The sequence below is a fragment of the Carettochelys insculpta genome, chromosome 25 (genome assembly GCF_033958435.1).
Source record: "Carettochelys insculpta isolate YL-2023 chromosome 25, ASM3395843v1, whole genome shotgun sequence".
Lineage (NCBI taxonomy): Eukaryota > Metazoa > Chordata > Testudines > Carettochelyidae > Carettochelys > Carettochelys insculpta.
Genome location: NC_134161.1, coordinates 13,527,921 through 13,544,179, shown reverse-complemented (window position 1 = coordinate 13,544,179; position 16,259 = coordinate 13,527,921). Strand labels below are relative to the sequence as shown.

Here is a 16,259-nt window from a genome sequence, read left to right as displayed (position 1 = left end):
CAATACTGCAACAAGTCTAATATTGCCACAAAAAGGCCGTGCAGTACTCATTTCATGACTTCAACTAAAGATAAGATCCACCAACACCTTCCTCCACTGCCTCTTATGCAAGACTGAAATCAAAGTGTAGGAAACAGAACAAGTCCTGCCTACGCTCAAACCACTTGTTTCAGGTTGCCTGTTTGTGATGCCTGTGTTAGCAATAATCCTAGTTCACACTTCTCAGCCTCCCATCTTCAGAGCTTAAGCCATCTGCAAACTTTCAATTTACTCAGCTTTCCAATTCTACTGTGAAACAGGCTAACATCTCAATTTTTTTTCATTAACTTCAAGTCTGAGCTCATAAGAGTAGGATGGGGACAAGTATCACAGTGGTAGCTGAGTTAGTCTGTATCTTCAAAAACAACAAGAAGTCCTGTGGCACCTTATAAACTATCAGATATTTTGGAGCATAAGGTTTTGTGGGCAAAGACCCACTTCACCCCTTATTGCTAAAACCAAATAGGAATAAGGGACTTTTGAAGACTGGGGGATCCTGATTAAGGATAGGTTGCAGGTCTTTAATAATTTGTTGCAGTGGTTTGAGTTGGGGGCTGTAGGTGATGATCAGTGGTGGTGTGTTCTTGGCTTTTCTGGGCCAATTTTGGAGTAGCTGGTCTCTGGGTATTTGTTTGGCCCTGTCGATTTGTTTTTTTATTTCTCCTGGTGGGTAAGTCAGGTTTATGAATATTTGGTAAGGATCTTGTAGTTTTTGGTCTCTGTCAGTTGGATCAGAGCAAATGTGATTGTACTTAAGGGCTTCACTGTAAACAATGGATCCAGTTATGTGTGCAGGATAGAAGCTAGAAGGGTGTAGGTAAGTACAGAGATCAGTGGGTTTCCAGTACAGTGTGGTACTGGTCAGGCCATCCTTGATTTGTACTGTAGTGTCCAGGAAATGTATCTCTTGCATGGAGTAATCGAGGCATAAGTTGATGGTGGGGTGCAGATTGTTAAAGTCTCTGTGGAATTCTTCGAGTCTCTATACCATGGGTTCAAATCATAAAGATGTCATCAATGTACCTTAAGTAGAGGAGGGGTAATAGGCGACGAGAGCTGAGGAATCATTGTTTCAGGTCAGCCATAAATATATTAGCATATTGTGGGGCCATGCGGGTGCCCATAGCAGTTCCACTAATCTTAAAAAGAAAAAGTCAAGAACAGAACCCCACTGGTTATCACCTATGGCCCCCAACTCAAACCACTGCAATGAATTATTAAAGACCTACAACCTATCCTTAATCAGGATGTCACACTCCAGAAGGCCCTAGGTGACAGGCCTGTTCTCTCCTACAGACAACCTCCCAACCTTTTGAGGATCGTCGCCATCAGCCACAGTCTATACCCCAGGAATACCAGTCCTGGAACCTTTCCTCGCAACAAAGCCTGCTGCCAGCTTTGTCCACATATCTTCTCTGGAAATACCATCACTGGACCTCACCAGGTTATTCACAGAATCATGGGCACATTCTCATGTTCCTCAACTAACATCATACATGCCATCATGTGCCAACAATGCCCAGATGCTTTGTACATTGGACAGACTTCTAACTCCCTTAGACAAAGAGTTAATGGGCACAAAACAGACATAAAAACACTCCAGATCCACAAACCGGTAAGTCAACATTGAAATGGAGTAGGCCATTCTGTTAATGACTTAAGAGTTTGCGTGTTACTGAAGAAAAATTTTCCCACCACTATTCAAAGGGAGAGAGATCCAATCTGTCTTTTATATTCAAATTTGGCACATTAACACGAGGTTTGAACTGGGATGGGAATTTTCTGAGTCACTATGGGGCTCATTTCCATACTTGGCTTAAACTAATTCTTGCCCCCCCCCCACCCGCTTCTACCCCTCTACTCTCTGATTTGCTCAACTTGATCATTTTTTTCTGATTTGGCCTCCTTGATTACTCTTTTTGGTTCTCTGTGCCTTAAATATTGAGTCTGTTCTGGTATGGCTATGGTCTGAAGAAGGGGGTCTGTCCCACGAAAGCTCACCCAATAAATTATTTTGTTAGTCTTTAAAGTGCTACTTGACTGCTTTTTTGTTTTGTGGGGTTTGTTTGTTTTAAACTGAGCTATTTCATACACCTTGCGCCAATCTGGGAATGTCCTTCACTTAGATCCTTTTCCACTCAGCCGCTTTCTAGCTTTATAGCTGAGTGAACCACACCATTGTAGAGTCATCTTTTATGGAAACCTATCCCAGCATGCTTTTCTCATTGCTGGCCCTTTATATTTGGCAGATAACAGCACTTTAAGCCAGAAAGTGCCTAGCTGGCTGCTGCTTAGAGCATCTCCTTTTCTTTCAGTCAGTAGGTCTTCCATTTACATTTGCCTAGTGGAGGATCAGCCTCAAGTTTCCCACCTTTGAAATGAGGTTAGGTCTTAACTGCTTTCCAGGGAGGGGAGGTTGAGGCTTCATTCACTTACCATGTTTTAAATACGCATTAGATTGCCATCTGAAAGGCACTGTGGAAGTGTGGGGCAGGACTGGGACTCAGGGGAGACCTGCGTGATAGCCCTACCTCTTCAGTCTAAAATACATGTATATCCATTGGCTGGCACTAGGCAAAGTCAGGCTGGAAATAGGACCTAAATTGTTAACAGTGAAGGCAATTGAGCATTGGGGCAAAATGTCAAGGGCCATAGGAGCTCTCCATCACTGGCACTTTTTCAGGCAAGACTGTGGGTTTTGTTGTTTTTTCTAAAAGCTCTGCTTTAGAAATTATTCTGAGGCAGTTCTCTGACCTGTGTCATACAGGAGGTTAGACCAGATGAGCACAGTGGTCCTTTCTGGCCTTGTAATCCATTTGTTGTGACGTCCCTCTCTAAAAAAAGTTTTGTGATCATCGTTGAAAAAGCAATGGTCAAGAGCTAAGTCGGACCAGCTATAGAAAGGAAAACTGAGTCACAGAGAGCTCATGTGACTTGCTCAGTGTTACTCTAGAATTGTAAGGGGCAGGAACAGAGCTCTCACCAAGTAGTCTCACTGCTACCACCAGCAGTACTGTACATGGCATGGAGTCACTGAAGGTGACGTTCATCAGTAATGAATGGGCCAGGTGGACACTCTCTGTCCTGTTTGTGGCATTCAGGTCCCTGACTGGTACCTCTGAGACGAAACTGGTAGGCTCCTTGTGCCATGGAGAGAATCCCTTTCCCCATGAACCAATCCTCACACAAGTCTCCGAATTATGCATTTTTTTTTGTGCTGGGGATACAGGTTATTTCTCAGGATCCGTAAGGTTAAACCTGGCTGAAACCATGTGCAGGGTGAGGGATGGGTTTCTTTTTCCTTCAGACTCCTCATTCTACCATGCTGGGTTCCCTTCTGCTTCAGGCTATAAGGGATGGTCAGCCTACACTGTGCAGAGAATTCATTGCACCCTGAATTATTCCCAATGTTTTTTCCTCACAGCTAGGAACGGTGAGAGGCTGGGTACATGTGGCGTGCCCCTCTATGTGAGGACGGAGTCTTCTTCCACGGCAGCTGTTTGCCTGAGGTACCTACCCCCACGTCTGCCTTCCTCTTAGGTAGGAAAGTTGCTTTAACCATGTTTGCTGTCCTCTCCACCCAGCTCAAATTCTCTCCTTTTCTAGTCTCACTGGGTTTCCTGGATTAGGCCCAGATTGTCTCCACTGATGTTAGTCCTAGTCAGCTGACATGAAAGCAGAGGTGAAAACTTCCATATCCCAGTTGTGTCACTTAGCAATGGGGGGGCTGCTGACAGTGCTAGTGCCCCCGTAAACACAGGCCACTAATCACTGAGCCAGCATCTGTGAGAGTGCCCCCCTTGTGACTTATTGCTCCCATTCCAAAGCCATCTGAGGTAATAGCTACAAGCCCTGCCATTGGTAGGAGGCTGCTTTGTGGTAATAGAGCGGTACTGTTTTGGATGTTTTCCACTGGATGAGAGACATGTATGGCTGTCCTTGGACTGCATTGAAAAATACCCTAATACATGGCGTGCTGGTGCAGTATACTTCAGCAGCCAACTCATGTTTCTAAATAAAAGCATGAGAAGGATAGGAACATACTGATTTGTATAAAACCCCATACAGGGGTGTGATATGCTGTAAGTAGAAAATGAGACAAGACTTTTGTCCTGAGGTGGTTACAACTTTTTTATATGCAGCCTACAAAGACTTAAAGGGTTCAGAATAGAGCTTAAAGAAGCACTTTGTATTGACATGCAATGTTAAACTCATGAGACTTTTGCAATTGTTTTAGTAGTTATATTGACTTGTCATCTTTCATTTAATATCGGTATGATGGTAGCAAGCAGCTGCTCAGTAGATGGTTAGTGGTGGGATGTTAAATGAAAGAAGTGAGTGCCCAGAGATGGATTAGGAGGTGTTTATAATTGAATCTTCATAGAAGATAGAAGGAGATTTCACAAGTTCCGTGCTTCAACTTATGAAATTCATGGCTTGAATTCTCTGGTATACTAACTAATACCCACCACCTCCTAACATTCTTCTGGTAGTTACACCTGCTTCCCACTGCCAAAGCCATACTATGAAGTATTAACATAACTGAGAATTTCAGGCCCAAGTGGTTATGTAAGCTTCTGACTTGCAACATTCTCATCCCCCACTCTGAACAGCAACAAACTTGACTAATCAGGCTACTGACCGGGCCTTCTTCAGAACTTGCACACGACATAACCTGAGCAAGCCTGATTATCACAAGAATGAAAATGAGCGTTGGGTTTATTTTTTTTCCTTTGTAAGTAACAGCAGCAAACAAGTGTCAATAATTGTGAAAACTGGATAACTCAGACCTTTCATGAGCAGGTTTGACGATATAAAAGCAGTCCCCGAGCACTTTAAAGACTAACAATATAATTTATGAGGTGATGAGCTTCTGTGGGGCAGACCCACTTCTTCCAATCTGGAAAATCCTGGTTTGAAGATGTTTAGGGTGGAGCATCTGGACTGAGAGTCACTTCCCTGCTCTGCTCCTCCCCTAATCTTGCACTTCTATCTCACACCTCCTTACTGCTGTTCACATCTGGAGCACAAGTGAGAACAGGTGCCCTGCATCTCTGCAGCAGGAAGGAAGCAGGCGGCACAGACAGCACAGGTAAATGCCTCGTCTTTCTTCTTCCCCACTCCGCTAGGAGATGCAGAATGATCTCTGTGTGAACCTGGATTTCTGAGCTTTCTAAGATCTAGGGAGTTGGAAGGAAGAATTACATAGATGCAAGGGGGAATAAACACGGAATATGTTTGATGCTGTTGTGACGGACCTGGATGAAGAGATGCTGGGGAGATCTTTTCAAGTTCTCAAGGCTAATCCCTCTCCCCTCCAAGAAAAGGCACCTTTTGAGGACTGCCTGGACTTTTAAACTTAGTGATCTTTAGTGGAGCAGGTCTTCCAGGGATATTGATGGTTTGAGGATGTTGGAAGCCTGTGCTGAGCTGAAGGTCTCTCCTTCATAAGAGATTCCCCTCCATCATCCTAGCCATTGGGTAGATGAGTCAGCAGCCCAATAAACAGATGCCTCCAGATGTGTGTGGATGGCCAATACCTGAGCAGCCTTCTTCCCCTCTTGGCAAATTATCTGCAGACAGACTGATTTTTTTTCAATGAATTTATGTGAATTATTTACCATGGCAGTTCTCATCGCAAGTGCTGTGATTGGTCACCAAAAATCACATGGCATAACAGTATATCCTGATTGGCTGACTGGAGTCCTTGAAAGCAAACCGCAGGCACTTGTGGCACAAAGAGTTACGGTTATGTGCACATTCAGGTATTTGAAGGGCTAACCACGGTGTCCCCTCCTCCCATGCAAGTGAAACCCTGTTCTTGGAAGAACAAAAAAGGGATGTGAACCTTGCCAAATGGACAGGGGATCTGCAATGTCCTGTGAAAGTTCATGACTAAATGGGCCCACTGTCAACCCCTCGTGTTTGACCACAGGGCTTTGTGGCTTAGGCTGGTATTTATCAACACAGCCGGGCAGGTTCCAACATGCTATCTGTATTTCAGGTCCCCTCCTCAGACAAAGTTCAGGGCTGCCTGGATCTTAGGGCACTGAATCAAACTCCTGTCTAGAAATAACTTCTTCATATTGTGCCATCCTATCACTTCTCCACCCATGCAGGCACCTATACTCACTATTGGTAAAAGAGATTGCAAAGCCCTGATTAATTTAAAATACAACAAAGCACATTTCTCTGTACAGACTGTTGCCAGAGGGACCTGCCATGGCCTAATCATTAAGCAGAATCTGTCTCTGTTAAGTTAAAAGGTCTGGGAGACTCTGTGGTTGTCTGTGCCTTGAATATCGTGTCTGTTCTGGTCTGGCTATGGTCTGAAGAAGTGGACCTGTCCCACGACAGCTCACCTAATACATTATTTTGCTAGTCTTTAAAGTGCTACTTGACTGCTTTTTGTTTTGATAGCATATAGACTAGCACGGCTCCCTCTCTGTTACTAAGGTCTGGGAGATTTGACATAGGGGAGGAGGCTTGTAAAAGAGAGCAGGGATTGGAGCTGAAGAGCTACAAACAACACAGGCAGTCAGGTGAGACTGAGCACAGCAGTCAAATGAAATGATGAAATGCTCTTTGGGGCGATGATTCAGATATCTTATATGACTATCAGTAGTAGGCATCCTTCCGTCTACATAGACTATGGATTGCGCCCTGACTATCAAGCAAGTGACATCAAAATCTCAAAAGCACTGCAATCTCCAAGAACAGAGAGAAGAGAAATGAATCTTCTGACCCAAACCATATTCCGAGTCTATTGGAATGCAGATTAGTTCACTGTAAATTATTACATGAGTTTTTGATACTTTGTAGATGATCTGGGTTTGTTTCTAAACTACAATATTTTAGAAATTGGTCCAGAATTTTCCTTAAGAATTTATATCTTAAATTACACAACTCATAAAGCAGGGGATGTGATGAAATAGATAGCGGCAAGGAGCTGCTTGATAGGCACTGTGTTCTCTTTGTTGTCAGTAATTTGAAAGTGTCTGGCCTCTGTGCTAAGCAGCAATTTTACAACATGAAAAAAGTCTGCCCATCTTTCCACCTGGCATGCCGCTGAACTATTATCTGCCAAAATGTAGAGTTCTGAGTCCAGAAAAGATTGTGTTTTTACGGGTACAGTGCCTAAAACTATATGTACGTGTTAATAAATAAAACAATAAACAAATAAGACATAGTCCCGCTCCAAAGAACTTGCAGTATAATTTTACATAAGACATACAATGTATTTAATAGGTTCTCTGATTTCAGAGCCCTCCCTAAAAGTCACTTCCCTTGTCTTAGTTTCTGCTGCCTATCTCCCTTTTGGTGCAATCCATGTCCTTTCTGACCCCTAATTATATCTGGGGAACAAACAAATGCAAAACAAACATCAGCAAGGTAAGTGTCTCACATGAACGAAACTGCAGTCTTCCCTTGGCAACAACTGACTTTTTTCTCCCCTGCCCTGCCCCCCAGGGTATTTTGCCCTTCCTTGTACTCCTGTCCCAATGTCCATAATTATCCGCCTGTACAGGAATGTAAACTCTGTCAGATGGAGACATTGTCTTCCTGTTTCGCTCCAAAACATTTTGTTGACTTACGGCAATATGTAGATTACTCAGTGACCAGAGTTGTTGAAAGACATGGCAGTCTTCAACAACATCCCAAGCCACTTCATGTCAGATAATTTAATTCAGACCCACTACTCTGAGTGGCCTACAATGTTTCTTTCCATGTCCATTAATTCAAATTTAACGTTTTAAATTCTGTTTTGCCATTTTGGCTTCCCATTGAGGTTTTCAAATTCATTTTGTTGTTTTTCACAATCCTTCAACGTCTTAAATATTTCACAGCAGTTTTTGCCAAGTCCCCATTCACTCTGCATGCTAGGTTACTGATGAATATATCTAGCAGTCCAGATCATTAGTTGGCGTAAATTAACACAGCTCCATTTGGGTTAATGGAGCTATGATGATTTATGCCACTGGCCCACAGAATACAATTCGCTCTTGTATCGATTTCCAAGATACTCCACTATTATCCTCAGCCCATGACAAGAAACGTATGAGAGTTCCTGTGCCATGTTAATGGCAACATTTTTAATGGTTACTCTAAGCAGAGATCCATCATAACTTATTGTACATAGGTGTCCTAAATGAGAATGACACATAGGCCCTAGTTGTCTAAAGGATAATACTTTTATCTGCGCATAAAGCAGTAAAGATGAACCAAAACCAGAATTATTTATTTGAACCAACTCTGCTTTGAAAAATGAGCCCATTTATCCCGATTTGGGTTTTGCAGAATATAAACCAAACCTTTTGAGGCTTTGTAAAGACATTCTCATCTCTAATCTCCAGGACCTATCCATACTGCACCCTATTGTAATTACGAATTGTACACTTAACTATTGCCTAGCACGGGAGGAATGAGACAATGTGCCTAGGTGTTGTTGACCTAGGTTTTGACTGTCCTATCCTTAGGACTCCATTAGGCCAGTCACAGTGCCAATGAGTTCACAGCATAAACTGGACATTAGTGATATATACAGGAAAATATAAACATCATTAGAGTACAGTGTTGGTTTCTCTTCTTGGTGGGCTATTATTAACGGAAGAAGAGGTTAACGGTTTGCAGAAAGAGATGAAGGTTTGTGTGGTACAAAAAGGGATATGTCTCCTGGTGTAAGAGTGACTCAGAAGAACACAAGAAGAGTGCAAAAAAGCAAAAGAAAAGTTTAGGTAGTAGGAGGGAAATGAGACGCTCTCTCAACTGAACATTTAATTCAGCTTTGCTAGTTGTAGCAAGCATTTGAATAACTCCTTGTTTATTCTTGTGCTTACTGCACTTGCTTCTTGGGACTCGTTTTTATATCCTGAGGGCCAGCTAATATTCCTCAAAATGTATCATTTTCCCAGAGTATGGCCAGAAATCAAAGAGCTCAACTTTTTTTGGTTTATTTTTTTAAATTGCTTTCTACTTCCTGGCCTTGCTCTCTGCACACACATGCACAATGCAAGAATCATGCATGGTATATGTATGCATGTGCCAGTACAGCCATTGTTACAATTTCCATACATACTACATGATCCTTGCATTTTGTACCTGGGACTCCGTACCGTTCCCCAAAATCGGGGATGTTCAGTCACCTTAGCTGTACAGGAATCTCATTTGTGTCTCCCTGTTGGCTCAGCAGTGAACCTTTAATGAAGCCAAAGTTCTCTAGAACTATTAAGAAATCACATCCAATCTGGTTGACTGGACTCACACACACAATTACACACACACGGCTACCCCTCTGATACACACAATTACTTTCCTTGAAGGGAGCTAATATTTCTAAAAATCTTACATACTAACTAGCTTTTGGCCAGCAGTAACGTTGCTACTTTCCCATTAAAAAAAACCTTTGGCTGCCAAAGTCTTCTGTAAGGGGTTAGCAGCTTTCCCAGAGCATTAAAAAGCTCTTGCCATGGGCAAGCCAGTTATTACACAAATCCTTCCCCCCCAAACTCCCAGCAGTATCATGGTTCTTTCTGTATTTATTTTCCAGTCACTGTTGATTACCACTCTATTGTTATATGTTACAGAGCTGTGCATTGGAATTTCACAGGAAGCTTTTGAGTGTTGTGATTTGACAGCATGTCAGACTCTAGGACACTACAGATAGAGGGATGAGGATGATTTTGAACACTGGTTTGTATTCTTTCAGGCCCAGATATCCAGCACATTGCCTCAGTGATGTCAAGCTTCATAGGCAGTGCGCTTAGGGGCACTTTCTTCTTGGTCTTCGGGCTTGGGTGGTCTGTGAAATACCCATTGAAATATCTGAGCCGGACGTGGAACGCAGACAGTCGTGCAAGCAGCTGGATCAAGAAACTGGATGTCCTTGAAGGGGCAGCCAAAGCTTTCTTTGCTCTAGCAGGTAAGGGTGGACTATTAGTTGCTACCACTTTGCCCAACAGCCCATAAAAAACCTACCAGTATCATGCTGCAACGGTACTCTCGGTGTATGTCTACATAGCAAAATTAGTCCGTAATACCTTATTCTGGAGTTATTCCAAAATGAGCTATTCCTCAATAATGCATCTACACTACACTGAAGCCCCAGAATAAGCAAACCTTATTCTGAAATAGTTGTGTCTACATACAATAGAGCCTATTTTGAAATAGAGCCGTTGGATGCACTATATCATATTTTGAAATAGGCTCTATTTCCTGTCTACGCAGCCCCATTTCAAAATACCTGTTTCAAAACAGGTGCTACTCCTTATACAATGAGGTTTACCTATTTTGAAATAAAACATCTGATATTATTCTGAAACAGTGGGTGCTTTGTGTTAATGTTAGCAAAGTTATTTCAAAACAGCAGCCATTATTTCAAAATAACTCTGCTGTGTAGACATACCCTCAGAGAGTCTGTGGACTTTACCTGTAAAGGAAAATGGATAATTCTGTTTTCAGCTATCTCAGTGGCCTTCATTTCAGCATTTTAGATAGCAGCCTTACAACATCGTCAAAAACAACTCAGCAAACAGAACACCAACCTGTGCTTTACACATTGCAAACTAGGAAGTGTCTCCAATAGATAATCCTAAGTGAACTCCATGGGGATGCCTCACACTCTCCAGCCTGGGGCATATGCCGCTTCTTATGTACAGTGAAAAATCATGATCTCTATTTGCCTCTGCTGTCTAGGGATACTGGCTGAGCAGTTCATCCCCAGTGGCCCCCACATGGGCCTCTACAGCAAGGAGTCCCAGAGCTGGGAGAAGCTGACTAACTGGCAGTACACGACCATGTACCTCTTCTATGGCCTCTCAGGCATTATGGATGTTCTCTTTTATTCCCCGTTCAAGCTGTCTCTGGGATTGGATCGTCTCTTGCTCTCTGTGGCTATGTTTAGTGAAGGTGAGTAGTAAAGCCTGAACAGTTTGTTTGTCTGAACTTTCAAATGACAGACTCTTGACTGAGAAAACACGGCTGGAGATCTGGTAAACTGTTTCACCAGTTTTGATGGAATTGGATATGAAAACATGCCTGGTTCCCAGGTTCACATGAAAAGTCTCAGAGCCTAAACTGAAACTCTCTATGCACATGGGCCAAGGTTTGGACCTGCAGTGAAACCTGGTGAGTTCCATGAGGTTTTGTGTTCTTCTTGTGAGTATTTTGAACAGTTCTAAATACATCCAGCAGGCCTTCCAAAGCAATGAAACAGTCTCAAGACCTTTTGTTTTTGGTGGTGCAACATCCCAATACCACCATGTTATGTGGACCAAAAAAGGCAGCAGTAGCAATGGTATATGGTCACTATGTGACTGCTAAACAGGAGAAACAAACTTTTTTCTAATAACCAAAAAGAAAGAGCCCCTTTTGGGGGCATGGAAAACAGGCATACTCATTTCGGCAGCACATATACTAAAACTGGAATGATACCGAGTAGATGAGGCATGCGTAGGGCACTCCATGCAGTGAACAGTTGGATATTTGGAGGCGTTTCGTGTTTTACAAGCATTAGATGGCAGTAATGGTTTAGGTAGAAAAAGCTCCTTGCCTTCTCCCAGGGTGTTGTGTGACTGCTGATAGTGACTCCTGGTGGTTTGGAACTAGTGCCTCATATGAAGCTGTTTTTCTTTGGCTGGATCCTTGTCAGAGAAGCAATGTCAGTATAAAGCTTATTGTTATGCTTTGAGATATGGACTGACTCTTATGTTGCCTCCTATTTTGCAAAGGGCCTGGGTACTGCAGACACATCCATTATGAAGCAGACTCTAGAGAGTCTAGGGCAGGAGCAGACAAGATAAGACCCAGAAGTTGGATCCAGCCACCCAAGCCTTTTACTCCAGACCACAGCAGGCCCCTATGGCTGCAGAGGGGGTAGAGCTTCAAGTGCTGTCCTTGCGCCCTCAGGAAATTTTCTCAGCTCCTACTGGCTGGAAACCATTTAATGGGAGATGAGAAACTGGGCTGCACTGCCCCACCCCCAACAAAATCTCTCAGCTCCTATTGGCTGCATACACAATACTGACCAGTGGGAATCAAGAGATTTTGCTGAGGACATGGAGATCACAGCACAATTTCTTACCTCCCATTGGCCAGTTTCTAATCAACAGGAGCTGGGAAATTTTGCTGGGGACAGGAGCAGGAAACCCTCCCCCAATGCAAAAAGCCACATGGCTTGGGGCTACTGGCAGGCTGGGAAGCTGGTCTGAGCGAGCTGCTGGCCAGGAGCTGCTTAGATAAGCGCTTTCCAGACAAAATCTGCTTCTGACAACACACCCAACTCCCTTCCAGACCCTGCACCCTCTCTTATTCCCTATCCCGACCTCCCTTCTGCACCAAAATTCCATCCCAAACTCTGCACCCACTCTAAAAATAAATGCAGCCCTTGAACACTTATCAAAATCTTGGCATCACCCCCAACCATCAAAAATTGCCCACCCCGGTCTACAGCAACAGAATCTTTCAAGATCTGCCTTGCTGGAGGAAGCAGATAATGTCATAGGGTGAAATTTTTTAAGCTTGTGTAGCATATTGTTTTATCCTCCTTGCTGCTCGCCATGAATGAAGATGATGAGTGGGGAGCTCTCACCTGGTTTGTCTCACAAAAATCAAATATCCACCTTTGAACATGCACAGAGCAGAAAAAAAATGTATTCATTTAGGCCATTAAATGCAACCTATGGTTCCTGTGGTCACTTCCTGTGATTCCTCTTCACTCACTGTCCCTGATACAACTGAATTATTATGTCGCAGGTTTCCTGTTCTGGTTCCATGACTACACCAACAACGCTCTGGGTCAGCACCTCCATTCCTTGCTGCTTATTGCTGTATTTGGTGGAGCCCTTTGCGCCCTGATGGAAGTGTTCCTGCGGGATCACACCATCCTGGAATTCTTTAGGACCAGTTTCTTCATCCTCCAGGGATCCTGGTTCTGGCAGGTCAGTTGTTCTGATCCGATACATTTAGCCGAGCTTTATCGGTTTGATGGTGGCAGGGAAAGAAGAGAAGACAGCTCTATGATGGTTTATTTATTGTGATGGCACTTGGGAATGCCCAGTCACGGAACAAGATCCATTATGCGAGGTCCACCACAAAAAGACAGGCTGCTCCAGAACACTGACATTACTCATTACAGACCATATTTACTATCCTGTACATATTGGTGATCCTATTGGGTTTTTCTTAGTAAACAAAATGTAGCAATTTATTCTTCCAGAAAATTTGGCAAAGCCTGGGCAACATTCTCCATCTTCAGTGGATTTACACCATGGATGAATTTTGTCCATTGGGTCTTTAAATCACTTAGCTCCTACTTTGGTGGGAAGGAAAGTCCATCTATGGTATTCCTGGTCATCAGCCCATTGTAGCTTAATGGTATGTAGCTTGCCCACTTTATAGGGAGAGCATGTGGCTATACTCATAAAAAATATTTAAGGTATTTAAGTCATTGTCGAAAAGGGTTTAATCTCTGGATTGTGTAGATTAGCCTGAATATTTCACCATACAAACCATATATTTGCATGCTCTTGTCTTGCACCACAGCTATGATGATGAGACGAGTATATATGCAGTATTGAACAAACCAAGCATTACACAATCTGGAATTGAACCCTCACAAAAATCAAGATTAAAAACCCACCAAATATGGTGGGACTTGCAATGTAATTGTGAAAGTTGGTGACGCAATACGTCAGGCCATCTTGAAAACTCACAAACTGTGAGGCTGGCATAACCTCAAATTAATTGTTCCAGTGGACAGGACACTTGGGTCTCTTACAGACACATGCTCATGGTCTGTTTCTCTGTGGGTCAAATAAGCATAGCATTCACCTGCCTTTTAAAAGTGTTGTGACGCTCAGTTGCTTGTTGATGAGTTACACATAGAATCATGTTGCCTGACTTCAAAACCTTTGTTTTAACCACTCTATATAATATTTGTCTATGAAACCTTTCTAATTGCCTTGTATCCTTGGACTAGCCAAATTCTAGTGCTCAAGAGAAAGGTTTGGTAGAGGTTAGGGAGGTGAAAACATAAGCAACAGGCTAGGTTCAGGTTTTCCCCATGTCAGTCGTCCTGCTCAGAATTGTAAAGGTGAGCTAATTAATTCCTGACACCCACCGAGTTAATAGAACCTTATGTAACATTGGCAAATCCCCTTGTTTAAAAAGGTTTGTCAAGCCAAGAGGTTATGGTAAACAGGGGGAATGGGGGAGGTCATTGGTTTGATAATTAGGCCTGGACTACACTACTTGGGAACACTGATGTGAGTTATGCAACTTCAGGTAGGTTAATAAATCTACTTATTGTGGTGTCTTCTCTGCAATGAGTCAATGGCAGACTCTCCCCCATTGGCACCACCTTGTTGTTCTGGTGGAGAACCAGAGTTGATGGGAGAGCACTCAGTGGTCAATATATGTCTATACTCAATGTGATAAATTAACCCCTGCTGAATCAACGGCTGGCCGTTGAGCCAGTGGTGAGCATAGACATGCCTGAAGTCAAGAGCATTCTGCCTCTTGTCTGGGGTGGGCAATAAGTGGCCCGCCAGCAGGATGCAGTTCACCAGGGTTAGTCTCTGCCAGGCCACCAGACACTTTATTTACCTGTGTGGCCCTAGACTCAGCTGCTTGCAGCTCCAGTTAGCCATGATTTGCTGTTCCCCGACATTGGGAGCTGTGGAAAGCAGTAAGCAAGCCTGCACAGCTTCCCACATCTCCCATGGGCTGGGAATGGCAAGCTGCAGCCTGTGGGAGCTGCACGTGACTGTGCTTGCAGACACACGGGTAAATAAAGCAACTGGCAGCCTGCCAGGAGCTAACACTAGTGAACCCCATGTCCAGCCCCCAGGCCACTTCTTACCCACCCCTGTTCTAGGCAAGGGGTGGGATTGTCCATTTCTCAACTGTACGCTAAAGCCTCTCTAATCATAATGGAGAAGTGCAGAGATGTTCTAGACAGTACCCTTCTTTCTCTGTCAAATGGTGCATCTTTTGTCCTCACCAGATTGGGTTTGTGCAGTTCCCACCATGGGGAGGGCGAGGCTGGGACCAGACTGACCGTGGAAACTTCACATTTCTCACCCTGTGTTTCTTCTGGCATTATGCAGCTGCTCTCCTCATCACAGCCGCCAACTCTGTTTCTTCTCACTGGTATGTTGTGGGGAAGGGCAGTAGCAGGTCTGGACCAGAGAACAATGTGTGTCTATTTTGCAATACCAGGTCATTGTATAACTGTCAGGTAGTTGCGCAATAATTAGAGCTATTTAAATAGCACTGCAGTGCTATGCTGGGTAAGCTGTTCCTATTTTCACATGCACACAGAATTCAAGTTAGCACTAATGAAAGTTAGATGTATATATCAAGTATAGGAGAGAATCAAAATAAGGAAGCACCTAACTCTGCTGCTGTGCTATGGTTAAGTTGTTTTTATAGAGAGTGCTTTCATAACAACTCAATTACTGCTTTGACTAAAAATATTTGAGTCTCCTTTTTTACACAGGTAGCAGTGGACATTTAGGGAAAAGTCTGACTAGCTGAATGAACTAGGTTCATACAACCAGATGAGCAGCACATACCTAAATGAAACGTTCTTACTGGAGAAATGATGGGGAAGGAGCCCATATTACATAAAAGTGAACAGTTTTCAACATAAAGGTAGCAGGGTTCCCAACCCATTTGCACTTGTGAAATCAGTCAGAGATAGTCCTGTTGCCCAAATCACTTACTAATCTAGATCAGTGTTTTGTCAGACCAGCGTGCACATTGATCTTTTTCTTTTTTATACAGGTACAGAAAGGCATGTCAGGCAAACTTTGGAAATATTGATGTTGAACTTGACTGGGGGTTTTGTTTCCGGAAAACCAACCAAAGCTCTGACCCTGTCCTTCTCCCAGAGGATGGGCTGGATGAAAAGTGAGGACTTGGCTGATTTCTGGCCAGAGGATTGTCCCTTAGTTTACAGCTCTTAATCATCTTTAAAATGGCAAACAAAATATCTTAAGACTTTATAATCAAGTACTTATGGTGAGAGAGAAGTATGCATATTACGCCATATATACAGAACAAAGAAGACAGACCTTTGTTTCCTGTCCCCCACAATCCCTACAGATTCCCTTAAGCCAGTGATTCCCAACCTTCTCACTAGTTAGACCCCCAAAACTGTTCAGACTCCCATCAAAGCCAATTCTATTTTCTATCAATTTTTATTTGTTTTTCCATGGACC

At 43.3% G+C, this 16,259-nt stretch overlaps 1 protein-coding gene across 1 annotated transcript; it reads left to right on the top strand.

Annotated features, from left to right (window-relative positions):
* The first annotated feature begins 9,774 nt into the window (after positions 1-9,774).
* TMEM45B (transmembrane protein 45B) lies at positions 9,775-15,952 on the top strand. The gene is made up of 5 exons (XM_074977016.1): positions 9,775-9,958; positions 10,732-10,944; positions 12,790-12,974; positions 15,041-15,186; positions 15,823-15,952. The coding sequence occupies exons 1-5, from the start codon at positions 9,775-9,777 to the stop codon at positions 15,950-15,952; spliced, it is 858 nt and encodes a 285-aa protein (XP_074833117.1).
* The last annotated feature ends 307 nt before the right edge of the window (positions 15,953-16,259 follow it).